Genomic DNA, 21,673 nt, shown 5'->3' with positions numbered 1-21,673 from the left:
TATATACTAGCGTGGGGGTGGGTACATGGCCACAACCCCCAAAAGAGCAGACATGGGTGTCCTTGCAATAAGCTCTGCTGCCAGTTGAAAGTCGTCAGCCCCAACATGAAGCTGCGTCCCAATATTACACCGAAGTCGAGATGTTGCAGGACAGTCCAGAACATAATGGAGCAGGGGCTGCTCACTGACCTCAAAGCAGTGAGGGCACGGCTCTGGGTTGCTGTTAGTCACCTGGCTGTAGCACGGGAACCCCAGGCGTAAGCGGCGAAGTGGAACCAGTAGGTGGTTAGGTGTGCCATGGGGAACAGACACAGGTGAGTACTCTGTAGCTCTGGCATACCACGTAGCAGAACGGGAGCCCTCCCACACCTGAAACTGATGATCCTCCTGCGAAAGTCGGCAGACGGCATCAGCCACGTGTCGCAAGAGAAGGGATAGATTAGGACGCAGCTGAAATGTGGTAACAGGTAACGTGCCAGCATGGCGAGCAGCAGCATCAGCACGCTCATTGCCTGCAATACCGACATGCCCAGGAAGCCAGTGAAGGTGAACCTCACCCCCCCGACCTGCGATGGAAGTTGCAACAGCTATGATGGACGTAAGGAGATATTTATTGTCAGAGTAGCAGTGCTTTTGGAGGCCACGTATAGAGGAAAGCGAGTCCGTAAGGATAATAATACGCCGATGGAGGTGTTGATCAGCATGGCGAAGGGCGCAGAGAATGGCAACGAGCTCAGTCTGGTAGGCTGAAACACCGGAGGTGACACGCCAGGACTCAACCCCCTCATCACAAACAAAAGCAGCACCCGCAGACCCGTCATCACCAACAGACCCGTCAGTATAGTAGACTGCAGTATCTGGAGTGAAGAAAGCTGCCACACGACTGAGAGCATCCTGGCGAAGAACAGCAGGAAAAGAGGACCTGGGAACTGCTATATTAGGCTCGACATATTTGATCACAGGTGGGAGCCAAGGAGGAGCAGGGGCATATGCAGGATTGGGCAAGTCAGGACCACCACCAATGGCATCAGCGGCGTCAAGCTTGCGAACTATGTCCGCAGCAAGCAGAATCCAATCACGTCCAGGGTGCGGATTTGGGGGCCGAGCAAGGGTACGCTGGAAGAGTACAGACACCGGAAGGTGGGGCCGATGCCAACAGAGCTGAGCAACGACAGCTGTTGTTCGTGCCCAAATGCGGTGCTGCAGAGAGGGAAAACCGCTCTCAGCCCGAAGGTTGACCAAGCGTGTCCAAGGAGGTGCACCGAGCAATATACGCAGAGCAGTGTTCTGCAGGACTTCCAAAGAGAGACGGAGTGACTCAGACACTCCGATAAGACATAGAGCCCCGTAATCCACAATGGAACGGATAGCTTGTGAATAAAAAGTCCTTAGGACGCTGTACGAGGCACCCAGGTTGGGGTGAGAAAGGGCTTTTAGGGCAGTAATGCGGGTAGCTGCTCTCTCCCGTATATAGCGGATATGAGTGGCAAATGTCAGACGGCTGTCGAACCATACACCCAGGTACTGGTGACAGCGAACGACATCAAGGCTATTACCCCCAAGAAGAAGGGGACGGTCAGGGTGGCGGAGACCAAAAGGCAGACATTTAGTTTTTTGGAAATTGATTTTAAGGCCAAGCTCACAGCATTTGGCATGTAGACGGGAAAGCGCAGTTGGTGCCTGAGTGTAGCAGTCCCGTCTAGAGAAAACCAGTCTAAGTCATCTGCATAGCAGAACAGAGTAACCCCTTGGCCATAGTCGACTGTAAGCAGGTCCTCAACTAAGACATTAAATAAAAGAGGACTCAGCACACTGCCCTGGGGTGTGCCATTGACATGCGAGTAGGAAGGGGATACTCTGCCCTGAAATTGAACACAAGTAGCACGGCCGTGGAAGAAGTCCCTCACCCAGGAGAGGAGGCGACCACCCAAGCCCTTCGCTGCGAGCACCACAAGTACTGCGTCTGGGTTGGCAAGTTCGAATGCCTTCTCAAGATCGAGGAAGACAGCCATGCCACGACCACTCCTCAGCTCACCAAGAAAGGAGGCTAGGCAATGTTGAGCGCTCCTGCCAGGGAGGTAAGCAAATAGCCGGGGATGGAGCGGCCCCAACCTCCAGACAAGTCGAGAGAGGACAAGCCTCTCAGCGGTCTTGGCAATGCAACTGAGGAGGGAGATCGGCCTCATGGTAGTCGGGTCTCGTGGTTTGGGGATGGGGTGAATAATGGCTGTCTTCCACAATCCAGGGAGACGCTTTTCAAGCCATGAGCGATTGAACAGGTCCAGGACACGCGCCTTCCCTCCCTGGCTTGTGCGAGCCAGGAGGGAGTATACAAGGCCATCAGGGCCCGGAGCCGTATCCTTTCTGCTGCACAACACTCGCTCTAGCTCTTCCACAGTAAAGGGGTGGTCTGCAGCATCAGGACGAGAGCAAGCAGCATTGACAGCGTCCCTGCGGGGTCCTGCAAGGCGAGCTTGCAGGTCACTGACAGACTGTGGGAGGTTCGTTGTGGCAGTACGAGCAGCGAAATGGGCAGCAAGGCGATCTGCCTCACCTGCAGGGTCAGGATGTGATGGTGGCCTAGCTGGTCGGGGAGAAGAGACCAACTTGATTCTCGCCCACATCTCCCCAAGTGTGGAACGTGAATCAAGCGACCTACACCACCTCATCCAAGCCTCGTCCCGGATGCGGCGCTTTTCCTGCGAAACATGTCGTACCACTGCAGCCAGATATCTCCTAGTTGGAGAGGAAGGTCGCCGACGGTAGGCCTTACGAGCGGAGTTTAGCCGATGGTTCAGCTCCTGAACCCGCTCGTCATAAAACCAGTAGTCCTTAAGAAAGACAGTGGGGCGCTTGGTGAGGGGAATACAGGCGGCAGCAGCATGACGTAAGGCACGGGCAACCTGCTCCACATGGTCCTCTAGGGAATGCGGGGGAACAGCCTTGTCCAAGGCGATGTCAACTGTCTGTGCATACGCAGGCCAATGTGCACGTCGTAAGTCCCAGCGAGGCGGAGGTGGTGGTGGGGGTGGAAGAGGAGCCGCAGGCAATTCCATCACCACAGCGAAATGATCACTGGTGAGGATTGGGTGCAAGGACCACGTAGACACATCAGCAAGAGGTGCAGAGACTAGGGAGAGGTCAAGCCTCCCACCACGGACATGGGTAGACTTGGACAAGTCATTGAGTAAGGAGACCCGCGCAGTTTCCTCGAGGGCAATGGCAACATGTCGCCCAGCCTCATTCGCCGGGTGGGGTGAGTATAGGACAGGATGGTAGGCATTGAAGTCCCCCCCAATGAGGGTGGACTCAGCTGCAGCCTGATGGAGGAGCTCGCCAATGTCTAGAGTCCCAGCATGGCTCTTATAAATGTTATAGACGGTTAAGGAGGTTGTGGCGAGCTGCAAGATGACTCCTTGAACCTCAACACCCTCACTGCAGTGAATAGGAGGGCTACATTCTTTGCAAGGGATGTGATCCCGAACCAGGATGGCACACCCCTGCGCATTACCAGGGACCCTAGGGAGGAAGAAGCCATTGTATCCTCGGAGCCGAAAAGGGGAGCCGTGGGGTAGGAGTGTCTCTTGCAGAAGGAAGACATGAATATTCTCCCGGAAAGCCACCTCCTGGAGGTGAGGGAGCTTACTCCAAGCTCCTACGCAGTTCCACTGCAGGACTCGGAGGCAATCAGCGTTGTCTGGGACCGTGGAGGGTAAGCAGTCTCTCGCAGAAGTCCGAGAGTTTCTCCCTCTGCCTCTACTGCTGCTGAGGCTGGAACAGGCCCTGATGGATTGATGGGCAGGTTGCCGGGCAGGTGATCTGTCTCTACCACTGCTGAGGCTGGAGTTGGTGCCAGAGAGTTGGAGGCTGGGCCGCGAGGTCGGCATTCTGCCCCTACCCTTGCTGAGGTTTGTGGTGGCCCTGGTGAGGTGGTAATTGGGCTGCGAGAGCGGCATCTGGCCTTGGGCACTGCTGAGGCTGCAGTTGGTCCTGGCGAGCGGGTGGATGGGCCGCGATGTCGACGACGACGTGTAGGGACATGAGGTGGCTGGGGTGTTGCCGACAGGTCGGGAGACGACATCTGACGTGTAGGTGGAGAGGGACGAAGCTGACGCTTTGCCTCCACCACATCCTCGACAATTTTGTCGATAGTAGCCACGAGGGGAGCAGTATCGACTTTCTTGCCAAGCATCGATTCCAGTAACTGAGCAAAGCTTAGAGCAATCTCTTTCCCAATTAATTGCAGGTCCTGTATGGTGAAGAGAATCTGGGGAGAGCTTGGAGCATGAGGTGGTACGGGGAGAGATGCATCGAACGGTGGTAGGAGTGTGGTAGGAGGTGGGTGGTGAACCTCCACTGCCACAGTCTGATGAGGGGGAGCAGACTGCAGAGGGGGAAAGGCGCTGGCATCGAGAGGAGGAGGAGGAGAAGGCACAGCTATTATTTGACGCTGTTGGCCCCAGACAAAGGTCCCTGGAGGTGCAGGCGTGGAGCTGGTGGCTTGCTGCTGCTGAACCCAGGCTACCTGGCGTTCCCGGCCCTGCAAGACATGTGCAGCTCTGATGGGGCAGTTGGGGTGCCACGCATGATGTGGGCCAGAGCAGTTGGGGCAGCGGGAGGTGATTGCCTCCTTGGCCTTGAATCTTGCCAGGCAGCGCTCCGTATCGTGTGGGCCGCTGCAGATCCCGCAAACGACAGGCCTGTTGCTCGTGGCTCTGTGGTGTCCATACCTCTGACACCGATAGCAACGGAGAGGCTCCGGGGTAAATGGGCGCAGATAGTAAGTCCCCCAGTTCCCAAGATCGAGAGAGGGTAGTAGAGGACCTCGTAAAGCGATGAGGACCTGGCGAGTCTCCTCCCTGGTATGCTGCCTCTGACAACGCGTTGCTTCTTCCACCTGTGGGTGACGCAAAAGGAGATCGACCGGCATTCTCATGGGATACCCCATGACAATAGCCTTGGTCGATCTCAGCCCTGGAGTGAGCTCCACGAGCTTGATGGGGTTGGCCACGTCCTGGGCTGCTGCCTTGAGAAGGTTGTAAGAGACCTCGTCTTTCGGGACTAGGACGGAGCTCCCGTCTTTGCCGATAATGTTGGTGGTCCTCAGTTCCGGCAGGCGGTGTTCCAAAGCTGCGACTGCATCGTAGCTTGTTTCGTGCCCGTCCTGGCGAGTAACACGAAAGGCCGGGAATGATGAGCGAGGTGGAGGGGGCACCGCCACCATTACTGAAGGTCGAGCGGTAAGAGGAGGCTTGCGAGGAGCCCCAGAGCGTGGTGCCGGAGTGGCGTAGTTTCCCTGCTCTCGCCGTCTAGATCTTTTACTACTGACCAGCGAGAAACCGTCGTCATCAGTACGGGCAGGATCAGCATCAGAAGGAGCAAATGAGGCAGCAGGAAGGGCAGCATCCACGGTCATCTGCTCATGGTGGCGAGCTGATTTAGCTGGTCGAGTTGTAGAAGGGGAAGCACAGGTGGCAGGATGAGGCAATGGGCCCGAGGCAGGAGCCAAGGCAGTAGCTAGGAAGGGACAGGAATCTATGGGAGCAGAGGACTGTGAGCCGGACGTGGAGGAGCGTCTCTCCCTCTTACTACCCTTAGCACTGGAAGGCCTAGATAAACCTGAGCGCTGGGGCTGAGGTCGTGGGATGCGTGAGGGACCCGAAGATCGGGTACTAAGAGGTGCCTCCATAGCACTGAGGCTAGCAAACTCACCAAGAAACAGACTACACACACACTAACACACACACACAGCACACACACAATCACTCAAAAAAAAAAAAAAAAAAAAAAAAACGGCCAAGTCCCTACAGTGACGGGCAACCTATGCTCCCCGCCCTCTAAAGGGCGACGTAGGAGGCCCCGCCACTGCCCCTTTCGGGTCTTCCCTATTCTATCAGAGCCGCTCTCTGCGCTTCCTATAACCAGCCCCTAATGGGCCCCCCTCATGGAAGTGCCCTAACGGCACCCCTTCAGGGTTCGGCTTCGTACCACGCAGAGACACACTAACGGCGGCCGGGGGAAAAAAAAAAAAAAAAACAAGCACAAACTCACACACACACACACACACACACACACACACACACACACACACACACACACACACACACACACACACACACACACACACTCTCAGTCACACCCAGGCAATCTGAGACAGAGTCCCAGAAAAACCTGGAAAAACGTTCAAAAATCTTCCTCAGTACCAGAGACTAAGTCCCCAAACTGGCAAAAGTGAGTAAACTGGACGAAATTCTTCAAGAGTAAATCGAACAGAGTCGAAATCTCGAGACAGAACGGCCAGACCTCCACACCCGACAACGTCTGAGCTAGGAGTCAAGGTTTAAGGGAGAAGAGAAAACAGAGTAAAACGGTTCCAAATCAAATTAAACATTGCATTACTGTGACATTTTTAAGTTAGCATTTTTACCGTATTATTATTATTATTATTATTATTATTATTATTATTATTATTTGTCGTATGGGAGAACTTATCACTTCTCCCTTCCAGCTTAAGGTCATTCCATTCTAAAATCGCGTAGATCATTTTTCTTTGCACAGGGAAGATCTTTCGTATTAAACTGTTTATTATGTTTACTTTTGTACCTGGAGAAAATTAGGCATAGATGTTAACAATAAGGGAATGGTGCATAATTCGAGATGAGATATATTAAATGCTTATGGACATCAGTGGTAATGGAGTGTTTATGTGAGAGAGTTCTTTAATATTATAATCATGAACTAGGTTATTCACTGAGCTGGCAGGATGATTTGGTAGAAGGCATGACATGGTGAGAGAGAGAGAGAGAGAGAGAGAGAGAGAGAGTGCTAACTTACTCCGAATCTGACGTGACGGTGATATCAACACAGGTGGTGGTGCGGGAGAAGAGGCAAGTTCCTTCCATCTTGCCCTCACAGTCCTCCCTCACCACCTCCCACTGTAGAGAGAGTAGCAGGGACGAGTATAAGGTTAGGTGGCAGTATTAGGCGGGAGTGGGAGTATTAGGGTATGGTATTAGGATAGGTGGTAGTATTAGGATATGGTGTTAGGAACGATGGTAGTAGTAGGATATGGTATTAGGATAGGTGGCAGTATTAGGATATGGTATTAGGATAGGTATTAGTATTAGGATATGGAATTAGGGTTGGTGGTAGTATTAGGATATGGTATTAGTGTTGGTGATAGTATTTGGATGTGGTATTGGGATAGGTGGCAGTATTAGGATATGGTGTTAGATTGGTGGCAGTATTAGGATATGGTATTAGATTGGTGGCAGCATTAGGATATGGTATTAGGATAGGTGGTAGTATTAGGATATGGTGTTAGGATTGGTGGCAGTATTAGGATATGGTATTAGATTGGTGGCAGTATTAGGATATGGTATTAGATTGGTGGCAGTATTAGGATATGGTATTAGATTGGTGGCAGTATTAGGATATGGTATTAGGATAGGTGGTAGTATTAGGATATGGTGTTAGGATTGGTGGCAGTATTAGGATATGGTATTAGGATAGGTTGTAGTATTAGGATGTGGTGTTATGATAGGTGACAGTTTTAGGTGAGGATGCAAAGATGGATAGTATTAGGATAGGTGGTGCATAAGAAGGTACAATATCCTGCAACCATACCTTCCTAATCCTACCTTACTATCTACCATTGAAGAAGGGGTATTACAATAAGCAAAAGTTTAGGTTGCGGACAAATCAACACTACAGTTATGTTAAGTATCCCCTTTAAAATAACGGACTAATGTACGTGACTAGTTTATTGTTCAGTTAATGTGTATTCCCTAATAGTTAAAAAAAATTGCTAAAGTTATTCCTTTGTACAAATGTAGTGATGTTATAATGATGTTTACCGTCCAATTTCAGCTTGTTTGATGTTTTTTTTCTTTTTCAGATGTTCTTTGTAATGTGGGGTAATCTCAAGGCTCACTGCTTGGCCCTTTGCTGTATTTTTGTCAGTGCTATCTCATATGACTCCCAAATCATTTGCCTGTTGCCTTTGTAAAGGAAACATAAATTTTCAAAGTGCCAAGGTTATAACTGATATTATAAGTAAAACTAATATTAAACAGAAGTTATTAGAGTGGACTACCGTAAACAAGCTGTCATTAAATGTTGAAGAAACACATTATGTAATATTCACTGTCAAAAGAAACATTAAAGGGCTAATTCTTGTGCCTGCATAAATGAGTGTAAGAGTAGAAAGGAAATACATACAGTATATATATATATATATATATATATATATATATATATATATATATATATATATATATATATATATATATATATATATAATGGATCCTTAGTTGTCTTGGTGAGAACATGTTAGAAACGTTTATGCAAAAGAGGTAAAGCCCATTGTGGAAGGCCAGAAAATAATTAAATATTTAAATACGTGTAACTTTAACTGTTTTACGTACCCATATATTTTTAAAAAGTATAGAGGGTTTTGGTGCAGGAAGGAATTGGGTTTGGGTGCAGGAAGTGATTGGGTTTGGATGCGGGAAACGATTAGGGTTGGGTGCAGGAAGTAATCAGGTTTGGGTTGGGTGCAGGAAGTAATCAGGTTTGGATGCGGGAAACGATTGGGTTTGGGTGCAGGAAATGATTGGTTTTGCTTGCAGGAAGTGATTGGGTTTGGGTGCAGGAAGTGCCTGTCAAGGTGATGGTAATAAGGATGGAAGTTTTGCTGGTAATAATAATAATAATAATAATAATAATAATAATAATAATGATAATAATGATGATGCTACTGGTGATGATATTGTTGCTGGTGAAGAGTATGATGAAAATAATAGTTGTGATATTGATAAGATGGAAAGAAGGAGGGGACGTAAGATGATGATGATGATGATGATATTGATGATGATGATGATGGTACACAAACCATGAGTGTACAATGGTGGCAGGTAACATCGTCAGGCAGGTGCACAGGGATGGTGTACCGTCCAGGTTTGGGTACCACACTCAAGTTGAACACCGTACCACTACTGCCACCAATCTCCAGAGGCACCCTGTTGGAGATAGACCGATAGATAGACAGATAGATACGGTAGATAGACACAGAGAAAGCATTTTTTATTTTATCAGTTTCTGTCTCAGCTTATCTCCGTCGCTCCGGGTGAATACCGTACCACTTTTGCTGCCAAGTTCCAGAGGCAACCTGTGTGTGTGTGTGTGTGTGTGTGTGTGTGTGTGTGTGTGTGTGTGTGTGTGTGTGTGTGTGTGTGTGTGTGAGAGAGAGAGAGAGAGAGTACTTATTCACCACATCAGTTAGGTGAAGTATTTTCTTAGTTTCCTCTTGCTACCTCCAGACGATTTTATTCATCGTAGGAGAGCTTTTTTTTTTTTTTTAGCGAAGGGGTCAGTGAAAGCTGCATTGAACTCTCTAGATGCAAAGGCCACTCCTAAGCTCAATAAAATCGTCTGGAAATAGCAAGAATTGTGTAAAATAAGTCATCAGAGGGAAGTGTTGGCCTTTACATTGACGAGATAATTCAGTGCTCTGTTCATCTTTACTCCAGACGATGAATGTCAAGTGAGAGCATGTATGAGCCTGAGAGTGTTAATACCGTCTCCATTAACGCACTTACGACTGGGACAGCTCTGGTATTCTATTGTAACTAATACCAGATGAGGTTATTCAACGAAGAGCGAGTCGTAGGAGCGTGATTGCCAATCGACTCTGTATTTTTTTTTTTTTTTTTACGCACTGGTGAAGCATGAGTGGGTGTTGTTTTGACTGTCGTGTATATACAGATACGGTATATATACATATATATATATATATATATTATAATTTAGTTTTACGCCAGGTATCCCCGAAGAGCTAAGGCGTTGCCCCTGGGTAGTGGACTTTTAGGCTGGAGCGTGTAGCATTTTATGACCGAATGCCCTTCCTGATGTCTACCAATGACCCTTGGGTGGATTCGATCCTCCGACCTTTCGGTCAGAGCGGAGCGCTCTAACCCACTGAGCCACGGCTGATATATATCTATATATATATATATATATATATATATATATATATATATATATATATATATATATATACAGGGTGTAACGCGACGTATGACAAAAACTTACACCAATGATCTATCATGTAATTCTGAGTATATTTTGTTCTATAAACATATGCTCTCTGCGACCCCAGTTCAGCACCCAGCATTCGGCTGTTTTGTGTAAAAGCTCGTCTCTTGCATGCGCCATTGGGTGAGAGCTTCGCAGGGCAACGGGAGACGAGTATTATTAGCTTATACCGTACTACACATAAAAATCCCATATCCTATCAGTACACACGAGTTTTAAGAAGAAACATTACGTAGTCTATTGATTCTTTAACATCGTCATGCATTCATGCAAATCTTTTGCACATATCGACTGTAATTAAGGATTAAATTCAAATTTTATGGCTTGCAAGGGAGTAGAAAGGGAGGGAGGACAGGCTGGTGTGTTGTGCCAGTTATGTAATATTTGGTTTGTAGGATGTTGCTACCAGCATTATCATAACACCCACAGCTCATTTAGTGAAAAAAAAAAAACTTATTCTAGAGGGAGATTAGCCTCACTTTAAGTCAGGAAGAATTTTATTAATCACAATTTTTCTGCTGCAAGTAAACGTGGCGCCATTGGGTATCTCCACCTGTGTTCCTCTCTGCAGCACATCATCGCAGAATCCGTAAAAAAATATACGATATCTACATATTCTTCACTGCTGTACGTACGTGGCATGCTGTTTCATGAACATGTGAAGCTGAACCTGGTGAACAACAGAACGCGGAGAACAGTATTTAAAGTACGTGCCTCCCCTGCAAATGTTGCCGTTCAAATGACACTGGACGCAGGGTTGCCAAGTCCTTATCATCAGTCTCGCTAGTTTAGTCCTGAAAACTTGCTAGAATGTCGCTAGATAATAAACACTGCAAAACATCGCTAGAAAATACGATAAAATCTCTAGAATATCACCTAAAAATGGCAAAAATATCCAGAATGTAGCTAGAAATCATGTTGCCAGATGTTAGTGCCGCAAGTAGAAGCAAGAAAATAAGTCTAGCAACATAGTCGTTACATTGGCAATCCTGTATCACTGTTCTCACGTCATCATATGAAAAAAATGGTGCCACGTTTACTTGCAGCAGAAAAATTGTTATCAATAATAATATTACTCCTGACTTAAAGTGAGGCTAGTCACTCAGTAGGGTAATGTTCTTTCACTGAATGAGCTGTGGGTGTTATGATAATGCTGGTAGCAACATCCTACAAACCAAATATTACATAACTAGCACAACACACCAGCCTGTCCTCCCTCCCTCTCTACTCCCTTGCAAGCCATAAAATTTGAATTTAATCCTTAATTACAGTCGATATGTGCAAAAGATTTGCATGAATGCATGACGATGTTAAAGAATCAATAGACTACGTAATGTTTCTTCTTAAAACTCGTGTGTACTGATAGGATATGGGATTTTTATGTGTAGTACAGTATAAGCTAATAATACTCGTCTCCCGTCGCCCTGCGAAGCTCTCACCCAATGGCGCATGCAAGAGACGAGCTTTTACACAAAACAGCCGAATGCTGGGTGCTGAACTGGGGTCGCAGAGAGCATATGTTTATAGAACAAAATATACTCAGAATTACATGATAGATCATTGGTGTAAGTTTTTGTCATACGTCGCGTTACACCCTGTATATATATATATATATATATATATATATATATATATATATATATATATATATATATATATATATGTGTGTGTGTGTGTGTGTGTGTGTGTGTGAAGAAAACAACTCAGTTTTGATCCACTGTTAAGTAAACCTGGCTAAGTCAAAGTGTGACCTACCAGGACGAACTAAAAAAAAATTTATTCAGTTCTAACCAAACTTGGAGTAAGGGTTGAGAGTAAGGCAATAATAAAGTGATCCAATTTTGAGTCAAAGGTCGTTGTCACAGGGTAAGGGTAACTTAAACAGTCATGATAATGCAAAAATAAAAGGATTCGACTTCTGGAACGATTAAAGGTCCACATCATAGAGAAAGGTCAAAAGCGAAGATCACAGGGCCATGTCATCGCAAACAGTTTTCAGCTGATCTGAATGAAACTTGGTGGAAGGGTTGAGGGTCGGGCAAGAACGAAGGAATTCTATTTTGGAAACAATCAGTATAAAGCTAACGTCACGGGCAAGGTCAAAGTTCGACCCTCGTATGTGTGTGTGTGTGTGTGTGTGTGTGTGTGTGTGTGTGTGTGTGTGTGAGAGAGAGAGAGAGAGAGAGAGAGCAAAACAACTGAAAAAAAAAGTTCTGGTTTCATCTGGATCAAACTTGGTAGATGAGTCGAGGGTCACCCAAGAAGTTGACCTAATGTCTTGTAAAACAGTAGAACATAGGTCAGGGTCACATGGCAGGGTCAGCCTAAACAGATCCTACCCAATGTAAACTAAACGGTTTTTATTTGATTTGTACCTAAGTTGGTGGAAGGAGGAAGTAAATCGATTTAGAGAGCAGTTCCCAAGCCACACCTTTCTAACTTGATCTAAGCTATCGTAGGGAAGTCTCATGGCTGCAGCCAAAGAAAATGCAAGGGTTCAGGTTTTCGGTGGACTATAAAGAACTCGATTATCATTCATTCATTCATTTATTCATACATTCATCCATTCACATTCATACATTCATTCATACATTCTTTGATTCATACATTCATTTATTCATTCATTCGTACATTCATTCATTCATTCATCCATCCATTCACTCACCTGACGAGACACTCCTGGCGCCCCTTCTCCACACCTGGACACAGGTAAAACTGGAACACCCCCTCCATCTGGCCCCCTAGCTCTGCCCTCAGCCGCATCACCTGTACCACGCACCACCAGGGGAGAGGTCCGGTTAAGTCAGGTCACAGATACAGTCAGTCAGGTTAGATTAGGTCAAGTTAGGTTCGGTTAGGTAACACTGGGGCAGGTTAGGTTAGATTAAATTACGCAAAAGTAGGCTAGATTAGGATGTAGTAAGGTAGGTTGGGCTAAGTTAGGTTATGCAAGGGTAAGGTATGATGCAGTAATGTAGGTCACGCTAGGTTAGATATGGTGAGAGATATGATCAGTTATATTGTAGTTAGGTTAAAGAATACAGAAAAAATAAGCACGAAATACATTCTTCTAAAAATAATATTGATAACATATGCTAAAAATGGCTTTATAGACAACAGTGATAATCATTACTATTTTGGAACAAGTTTTTTTTTTATTCTGGTATTTGCGGTTACATAAATTTTACTTTGAAATATCTGGTAACCTTGCGGCCAGATCGTGTGTGTGTGTGTGTGTGTGTGTGTGTGTGTGTGTGTGTGTGTGTGTGTGTGTGTGTGTGTGTGTGTGTGTGTGTGTGTGTGTGTGTGTGTGTGTGTGTGTGTGTGTGTGTGTGTAAAATAAGCTCCTTGCGTCCATTTACCTTCTGCATATTTGATAACCTCTTAAAAGTATTTATCATGACACGTCCCAGTCGGCAGTGGCGTTGGATGGTGTGTGTGTGTGTGTGTGTGTGTGTGTGTGTGTGTGTGTGTGTGTGTGTGTGTGTGAAATAAGAAACCCAAAACTAAAGAGTACGAGAAGGAAGGATAACATCAGACGTTTGTAAAATAATGCGAAATATAGATGACAGAACACAATGCAGGTAAGGGTGTGTCAGCGAACTTTTGCATGCGATTGTACTTCCCGGTGATTAAATTTTTTCTCTCACCTGTCCAGCGGTGTACTCAGGTAAGGGCATCTCATCATCGTCCTCCATCTGCACAAACCCCTGAAAAAAAAATACAGTAAATCTGGTTAAAGTGCATATCAAGGAGTTTGGTATTGATGGTGTAAGTGCAATAATTTCTCTCTCTCTCTCTCTCTCTCTCTCTCTCTCTCTCTCTCTCTCTCTCTCTCTCTCTAAACGCCCATCTGCACAGGCTGTACTCCCCCTGCGTCCTATTTCACCGTCTGTAACTTTCCCTGCTCGTCCCATCAAAATCTGTCCTCCTATCCCCTTCGTTTCGCATCCTTCTCTACCTTCCTCACTTATGGAAAACTTTAGATTACACACAGATAGACAATAGACAGATAGATTAAAAATATAAATAGATAAACTTAATTCGTTCATATCAACAAACCCACTTTTCAGTCTACGGAAAAATCAATCTCACAAGCGTCAAACAATAAAGGCACATACATACATACATAGTCTACATACTGTACATATATAGGCTACATACATACATACATATATAGGCTATAATCATACATACATACATACATAGGCTACATACATACATACACAGATATACACACAAACAAAATAAATAACAGATTCCATTAATTCTCCTACAATAACAAACCCTCATTTCTCAACAATAAAAAAAAAGTCTGCTCACCAGCTCCCGACAAGCCCTAGATGGTGGGCTGAGAAGCACTTGAGCACCTGTCAAGCACGCCTGTGGAAGAGAAAAGGTGTTATCAGAGAGGGCTAACATAGGACCTTGATAGTGTTTGGAGTGATGAATGAAAGTTATGGATGATTGCTGTTGTTACTGTTATTGTTATCGTTATTATTGCCACCATCATCATAGTCTTCATCATCATCATCATCATCATCACAGTTTTCATCATCACCATCATCATCATCATCCTCTTAATAGTTTTCATCTTCACTCTTGTCATCGTTTCATCATGATAATCGGCATTACCATCGTCCTCATCATCTTTATACTATACAGCATACAGACAGAGTTTCTTAACAAACAGACCTCCATCTTATAACAAGATGTGTCACATATTGTCGCTACAAGTAAATCAGAGCGCTTTGACGTAAAAAAAAAAAAATGCATTCTTTCACTCTAATTATCCAAGACCATCAGACACGTATATATAAACACACAATGAAGTACAGTCAGTGAAAGACGCCTATACCCAAATAATCAGCCGGATTTTCATGACAGGCAATGTTTTTCACTTTATCAGCGCTTTATAAAGCATGTCACTAAATCCATGTTCAGTTACAGTACAATATCTGTCCCCTACGTCCAGTCGATCAAAATATTATCTTTACAACCCTCTATCTTTACATTTTGAAACAGTGGACGAAAAGTATGTAAATAATCTCCAGTAAATACTCATATATGTAGGCTATAGGGCTAGTAGTTTTATTAGTACGACATCAACAATAGACGCAAGCAATCCATTCAGATATTTTCGTCTAAAGAAAAATCGTGATTATCGACAGCTCTCATTGTGAAACCATCGATCACCAATGTAAAGACAGTTTTTTGAGCGAGTGTGCATAAATTCTCAAATGGTGCAGTTACATTAAACGATATTTCTAGGACAAACAAAGTATCAACAACGACATGTACTGCACCTGTTTAATCAACTGCACTGGGTAATGTAACACACTGTGCTACGGTTACATTGCATGGTACTGTCATTCAGAATAATAAATGCGTTTGTATACTTAATTTCCCCTTGGCCAATATGGCATGTAAGAAATGATAAGAAACAAGTCGGTCTAGGAATCTCATGCTGTCTATCTATCTATTGCCAGACGCCTTAATCCCGTAAGGGGTGGCCACAAACAAATCGCCTCCATGTCGTCCTGTTCCCAGCCATTTCATTGCCCTGCTCCCAGCTCACACCTCCCTCTCTCATATACCTCTCCATTCCATCCCTCCATCTCATCCTTGACCTCACCCTCCCTCTCCCCCCCCCTCCACCTCACTTACATACACTCTCCTCGTCATACCAGGCAGAACACAACAGGAATAGATCACTAGGCAGAACACAACAGGAACAGATCACCAGGCAGAACACAACAGGAACAGATCATCAGGCAGAACACAACAGGAACAGATCATCAGGCAGAACACAACAGGAACAAATCACCAGGCAAGAACACAGCAGGAACAGATCACCAGGCAGAACACAACAAGAACAGATCACCAAGCAGAACACAACAGGAACAGATCACCAGGCAGAGCACAACAGGAACAGATCACCAGGCAGAGCACAACAGGAACAGAATCACCAGGCAGAACACAGCAGGAGCAGAATCACCAGGCGGAACACAACAGGAGCAGATCACCAGGCAGAACACTTTCGACAATTGTCTTCGAGATTTGTTACCTTTAAGAACAGCTGAAAATGTTACCTTTAAGAACACCTGCAAATGTTACCTTTAAGAACACCTGTAAATGTTACCTTTAAGAACACCTGTAAATGTTACCTTTAAGAACACCTGCAAATGTTACCTTTAAGAACACCTGCAAATGTTACCTTTAAGAACACCTGCCAATGTTACCTTTAAGAACACCTGCAAATGTTACCTTTAAGAACACCTACAAATGTTACCTTTAGGAACACCTGCAAATGTTACCTGTAAGAACACCTGCAAATGTTACCTTTATTATCACCTGCCCAAGTGACGCGCATAATGTACTCAATGGGCTGATACGCTTATAATAAAGTATAATGAAGTAAAATAAAGTATAGTAAAGAAGTTTGAGGATTTAGAGCTAACTCCTTGACCCCTAGAGGTATATCTAAAGCCAAACAAGGGAATATAAGAAAAGAGGAGAATTGCAGTTGATCGGTAGGGACATTCTAGGTGTGCTTGTGCTTGTATTACGAAACAATGAAAACAAGACCAATCCTCCTTCATGAACTGCTAGGGAACAGCGGGAAGGAATAGCAGCAATATTAGAAAATGTATGGAGGAAAGGAAAATACATACTACCCTCCTGGAACTTGGGGAAAAAATTGTAAATCTATTTTTGAGTGTTTTAGTGTCTGGGGCGAATCCATTATCAGTCCATTCTATTCATTTTAAAAACTCTGCACAACGAGTACTAACTAACATCGCCTGGTAATTTGTTCATGTCATCAGCAACTACAACTCCAAACTATTTTTTTTTTTTTCGGATTTCCATTAATGAAAAAAAATATCTATCTGTCTGTCTATTCATATCTATCTGTCTATATGTATCTACAGCAGTAAGCCTTGTAAACGGAGGAGAGGTGATAATCAGGTGTAATTATTAATCCAGTCTGCGGCCTCAGTAATATCAGTTCAACTTGTTTCACCACATTCTGAGCTCAGTGGTACAGGCTAACACTCTCACTCCAGCCTTTATTACTCAGATGTATCCGGAATCGAGCTGACAGGTATTAGACAGTGAGACAGCCATTCACAATTCTATCTTAGGGTATCAAGAAAGGGGGTAGGGATACAGTTCTTGTGGCAGACGAGTTAGTGGATCCTGTTTCTAATCCCCCAAGCATAAGTTGGAAAAAAAAAAAATCTGTAGGCGGTTGCAAGAATATCTAAAAAATTCATACGTTGTTACTGGAAGGAATAATCAAAACTGCATTACTTACAGACTCCGTGTTTTCATACTTTATCACTTTTATTACTTGTATCACGCCATCAGAATGTTGAAGAGTACAGAGCGTTCAATTCTTCGCTTTTCTTGTTCCATATTATTCTGTCACTATGATTACGTGTTTTGCGATGTACTTGTGCTGATTCTAGACGATTGTATTCAGCTCTGTAGAGGCCCCTCGTACTGAAGGGGTTAAAAACACTCCACATTCCCTCTCACTATGATATTTCTTCTTATGCCAGACAGTGTACTTAATCTAACGCTTTATCACCTGACACCATAAATACAGTAGTTTGGGGGCATTTTGAAAAGATGGTTAGAAGGGAAGGAGTAAAGTTGGATCTATAAATTTTGCGACTATGAGCAGGTAGGCAAAGAATAGTTCGCTAAGTACCATCCATGCAAATTCCCACGTTTAGCGGAGGCGGGAAACGTAGTGTGGTTTTTTATCTTGTGTACGGAAGGAGTCAAAAATAGTGTCCATTAATAATTCCAGTACGATGAAGTCTTTTAAGCGCCTATTCTCGGTTGTTAAGAAAACTCCGTAACACCTCTTCCTTAGCGATTTATTCTGTTCACACGGCTGGGTACGAGTAATATCGTGTTTTGCATTCATTGTGAAGCGCGTGGTAATATTAGGATGGTTTAGGTAACACCGAAGAGGACGGCGAGGTGAAATAAGCAGAGTAAATCACTTAGGAAGAGGTGTTATAGATTTCCATGACTGACGAGAATGCGGGTCTTAATTCACACTTGCTTCCTCCAGACGATTCTACAGCACTTTAAGATACACCTTGCTTTGTGAAGAAGTAGAATAAGAAGCATGCAGAGTCAACAATGCACTACTACAGCTTACACAGATCTACACTACATACTGCGCAAATATTAACTGTCTGAGAAAAAAAAATGGGGGAAGCAGTTTGTGAATCTTAGTTTTCATTTCTTAATTCATCCCAGAAAGGCCCAAAGTACTTACCAAGAAAGCCGCCAGGAGAAAGACGCAGGATTTGGCCATGGTGAAGTGTATGTGTTGGGGGGACTGTTTGTGTGTGTGTGTGTGTGTGTGTGTGTGTGTGTGTGTGTGTGTGTGTGTGTGTGTGTGTGTGTGTGTGTGTGTGTGTGAAAATATGTGGGTGAGAGATTGTTAGAGTGTGTGAGTGAGGAAGAGAGTGTTTGAGCGAGAAAGCGTGAATGAAATCAGGACTGAAAGTTGAGTGTGTGGGGGTGGCTGGAGAGTGCGTGAGGACAGGGATGGATCTGACGGAGAGTGTGAGAGAGAATGTGAGTGGAGGGAGAACCAAGAGTTGAGTGCGTGAGCGGTTGTGTGTGACTAAGGCAGTGCTGAGAGAAGAGTGTGTGAGACAGGGGGTATGGACTGACAAAAAGTTCGTGTGCGTGAGGGTGTGACTGCAACAGGACGAAGAATTGAGTGCGTGAATGCTAGAACGAAGCAAGCTGATCTCTGAGGGCGGGGCAGGATCGAGAACAAAGTGCGTGTGTGTGTGCGTAAGGCCGGAGGAGAACTGCTAGGATGTTCAAGTGGGGTGCTACATATAAAGGTCACCAACATACAGTACAAGTGATCCTATATTTATGACAAACTGTAATTGTTCTTATTTTGGGATTAATTTAACTTTCATTTAATCTTTTTTATTAGTTTATACATAATTTTCACGATTGATAACCGAAAACCTTATCTTTTCACGACAATTACATTTCCACAATAATAATGTTACCTCAGTACGATTATATTTAGCTTAGAAGGGACTTACGGTAGGAAATTATTAACCAACAAACTCCATGCCCCTTCAACCAGAGGACATCATTTATATTACCGTTCTTTACTACCACAAGATTTTCCCTCCATGCTACTGAAGTGGTTAATGAGAAGCCACATTTAACCGCGCAGTTTTGAGCAGCCTGTCATAAGCTAAATGAAGTTTTCTGTAGGCAGCAAGAATAAATATATATATATATATATTACATTCTCGCACTGAATCGGATAATGGGACACTTGAGCCCTAAAGCTTCAAATGTCCTTATAATAAAACAAGTGAAATTCGGCATCATTCTATCCGACAAGGAGTGTTTTCATCCCTGTTTGTTTGTTTGTTTGTTTGTTTGTCTGTTGGCAGGATTGCTCAAAAACTGAAAGAGAGATTTGGACCAGATTTGGTGGGTAGATAGCCCATGTCCCAGGGAACAATCGATTAACTTCTGGGACCGATCCGGATCGTATTACAGAATCTGGATCCGGAAAACACTTTTTGCGAAACTGTAAACGATGACGAGAAAGCCTAACCCATTATAAAAAGTGGTTCGGAAATTGCGTTGCCGTTGTCGGAGAGATGCGCTCTACTGAGTGCCCCTCCAATTTGTTTGTTCGTTTGTCTGTTAGCGGATTACTTAAAAACTAAAAGTAAGATTTGGTCCCAGGGAACAGATAATTAAATTTTGGGACCGATCCGGGTCGTATTACAGATTCTGGATCCGGAAAACATTTGTTTATTCTCTGTGAAACCCTACCCAACTAGAGGGGCACTCAATGGAACGCCTTTCTCCGACAAGAGCAACGTAATTTCCAAACCACGTATCATAATGGGTTATGGTTTCTTATCATTGATTAGGGTTTCGCAAAAAGTGTTTCCCGGATCCAGAATCAGTAATATGATCCGGATCGGTCCCAAAAGTTAATCGATTGTTCCCTGAGACATGGGCTATCTACCCACCAAATTTGGCCCAAATCTCTCTTTTAGTTTTTGAGTAATCCTGCTAACTGACTAACAAACTAACAAATAGGGGTGAAAGCATACTCTCCTTGTCGGAGAGAGTGATGAGAAACTCTAACCCATTATGAAGAGTGGTTTGGAATTTACGTTGCCCATGTCGGAGAGATCCCCCTCTGGTTTCTCATGTACTGGTCTCCCTTGAATATTACACTGATTCATGTAAATATCTCTATGTCGATGCTGTATACGTATCATTATATAATTCAAAGACCACAGGAAAATATATCCAGTGAACTTCCTTTACACATTTGTGTCTCTGTGGAGAAACGAAATTCTGAAACTGATTTCACCTGTTCCTTTATCTAACTCTCTGTGAAGAAGAGGCGAGGTAAGGCTATTTTTCGCCAGACAGCCGTTAAAAAATAACTCTTTTTTTTTTCTCTCTCTCTCTCTGATTTTTTTCTCTCTTTGTGCGCCTATCCAGCGCCAAGCTTGTACTAAACCTTTTTCTGCATTAGATTTCGCCTGCAAACTCGATTCCAGCAACATTTTACCCAGTGCCAGGGCGTCTGAAAGCACAGTATGCCTTGTCAGTGCTTGTATCCTACGCTAAAAGTACGCAGTGCACTCCTGCAGCTTTGTTCGGATTGGGCTCCAAAACTGGGAATGGACATGTCTATTGTCTATGTATCATGAATTTTGATAAATTTACTGTACCTGACGATTGCCGTGTTCTTTTCGTTTAAAGATACCTTTTGCCTTTAAACTTTCTTTGAGATGGCTCTCCCCCACCCCACTCCTCCAAAAAAGTTAGAGAGAGAGAGAGAGAGAGAGAGAGAGAGAGATTCATTTATTTATAGTGTGTGTGTGTTAGAATCCATTTCATATCATTATCTTGGGAACAACTTGGCCTTGCATGTAAATGCTAAAATCAGAGAAGTCAGCTTCATTACTGGACGTTGCTTTTGTGACTGATTGCAGGCTACTCGGAAAACATGTCGGAGTACCGGTACCCTCCTACTGTCACCAATACTAACGAATGCAGAAATTATCAGATTCCCAATGAGATGTAGCTACAGAGATAACATTTTCTTGGATCTTAGAAGTGCCGGTAGTAACTGAGTTACTTGATCTGGCTAGCTGAGCAGACCCATCAACAGCAGGCAAGTAATCGCCCCTTCAGGGCCGTTCCTTGCAGTGAACCGTTGTTCCCTTGCGACAGGCAGCGCGTCGCCACAGCGAGGCGCGAAGAAGAGTGGAGATTTTGTTCCCGGATGGACACCACATTTGCGTTTCTCCACCCGATTAGAAGGAACACCATACTGTAGTATGCTCCTCATCACCCCGTTATTTGGTCTTATGGTTACTACCCAACCTTGTAAATGGTTTCCTGGCTTACAGGAAACCATTAAGCTTGTTATTCAGTGTAGAGTCACCTAAAGGCAGCACTGCATCGAGTGAGTGGATGATGGGCGCCCATACATACTAGTAAAAAACAAAAAACTTTTACCTGTAATGTACACCGT

At 44.5% G+C, this 21,673-nt stretch overlaps 1 protein-coding gene across 1 annotated transcript; it reads right to left on the bottom strand.

The window, feature by feature from the left end:
• Nucleotides 1-6,830: 6,830 nt before the first annotated feature.
• LOC145396774 (uncharacterized) lies at nucleotides 6,831-14,796 on the bottom strand. Its single transcript, XM_080270071.1, has 6 exons — nucleotides 14,791-14,796; nucleotides 14,419-14,478; nucleotides 13,746-13,805; nucleotides 12,761-12,861; nucleotides 8,894-9,020; nucleotides 6,831-6,935 (listed from the first exon to the last, which is right to left on the bottom strand). Exons 1-6 carry the CDS (start codon nucleotides 14,794-14,796, stop codon nucleotides 6,831-6,833), a joined length of 459 nt encoding a protein of 152 aa, XP_080126197.1.
• Between the last annotated feature and the right edge of the window lie 6,877 nt (nucleotides 14,797-21,673).

Source organism: Coenobita brevimanus, chromosome 4, assembly GCF_032717465.1.
Source record: "Coenobita brevimanus isolate Jiangsu-jjx chromosome 4, ASM3271746v2, whole genome shotgun sequence".
Classification (NCBI taxonomy): domain Eukaryota; kingdom Metazoa; phylum Arthropoda; class Malacostraca; order Decapoda; family Coenobitidae; genus Coenobita; species Coenobita brevimanus.
The sequence above is the reverse complement of the archived record's forward strand: the minus strand, read 5'-3'. Positions and strand labels throughout refer to the sequence as shown.

What these genes read in the sequence shown, in the direction of transcription:
- LOC145396774 (XM_080270071.1), bottom strand. An exon ending in CTAGGGCTTGTCGGGAGCTG is followed by an intron (nt 13,806 to 14,418) that starts GTGAGCAGACTT and finishes TTTTTTTTTCAG; the next exon opens with GGGTTTGTGCAGATGGAGGA. An exon ending in CTGAGTACACCGCTGGACAG is followed by an intron (nt 12,862 to 13,745) that starts GTGAGAGAAAAA and finishes TGCGTGGTACAG; the next exon opens with GTGATGCGGCTGAGGGCAGA.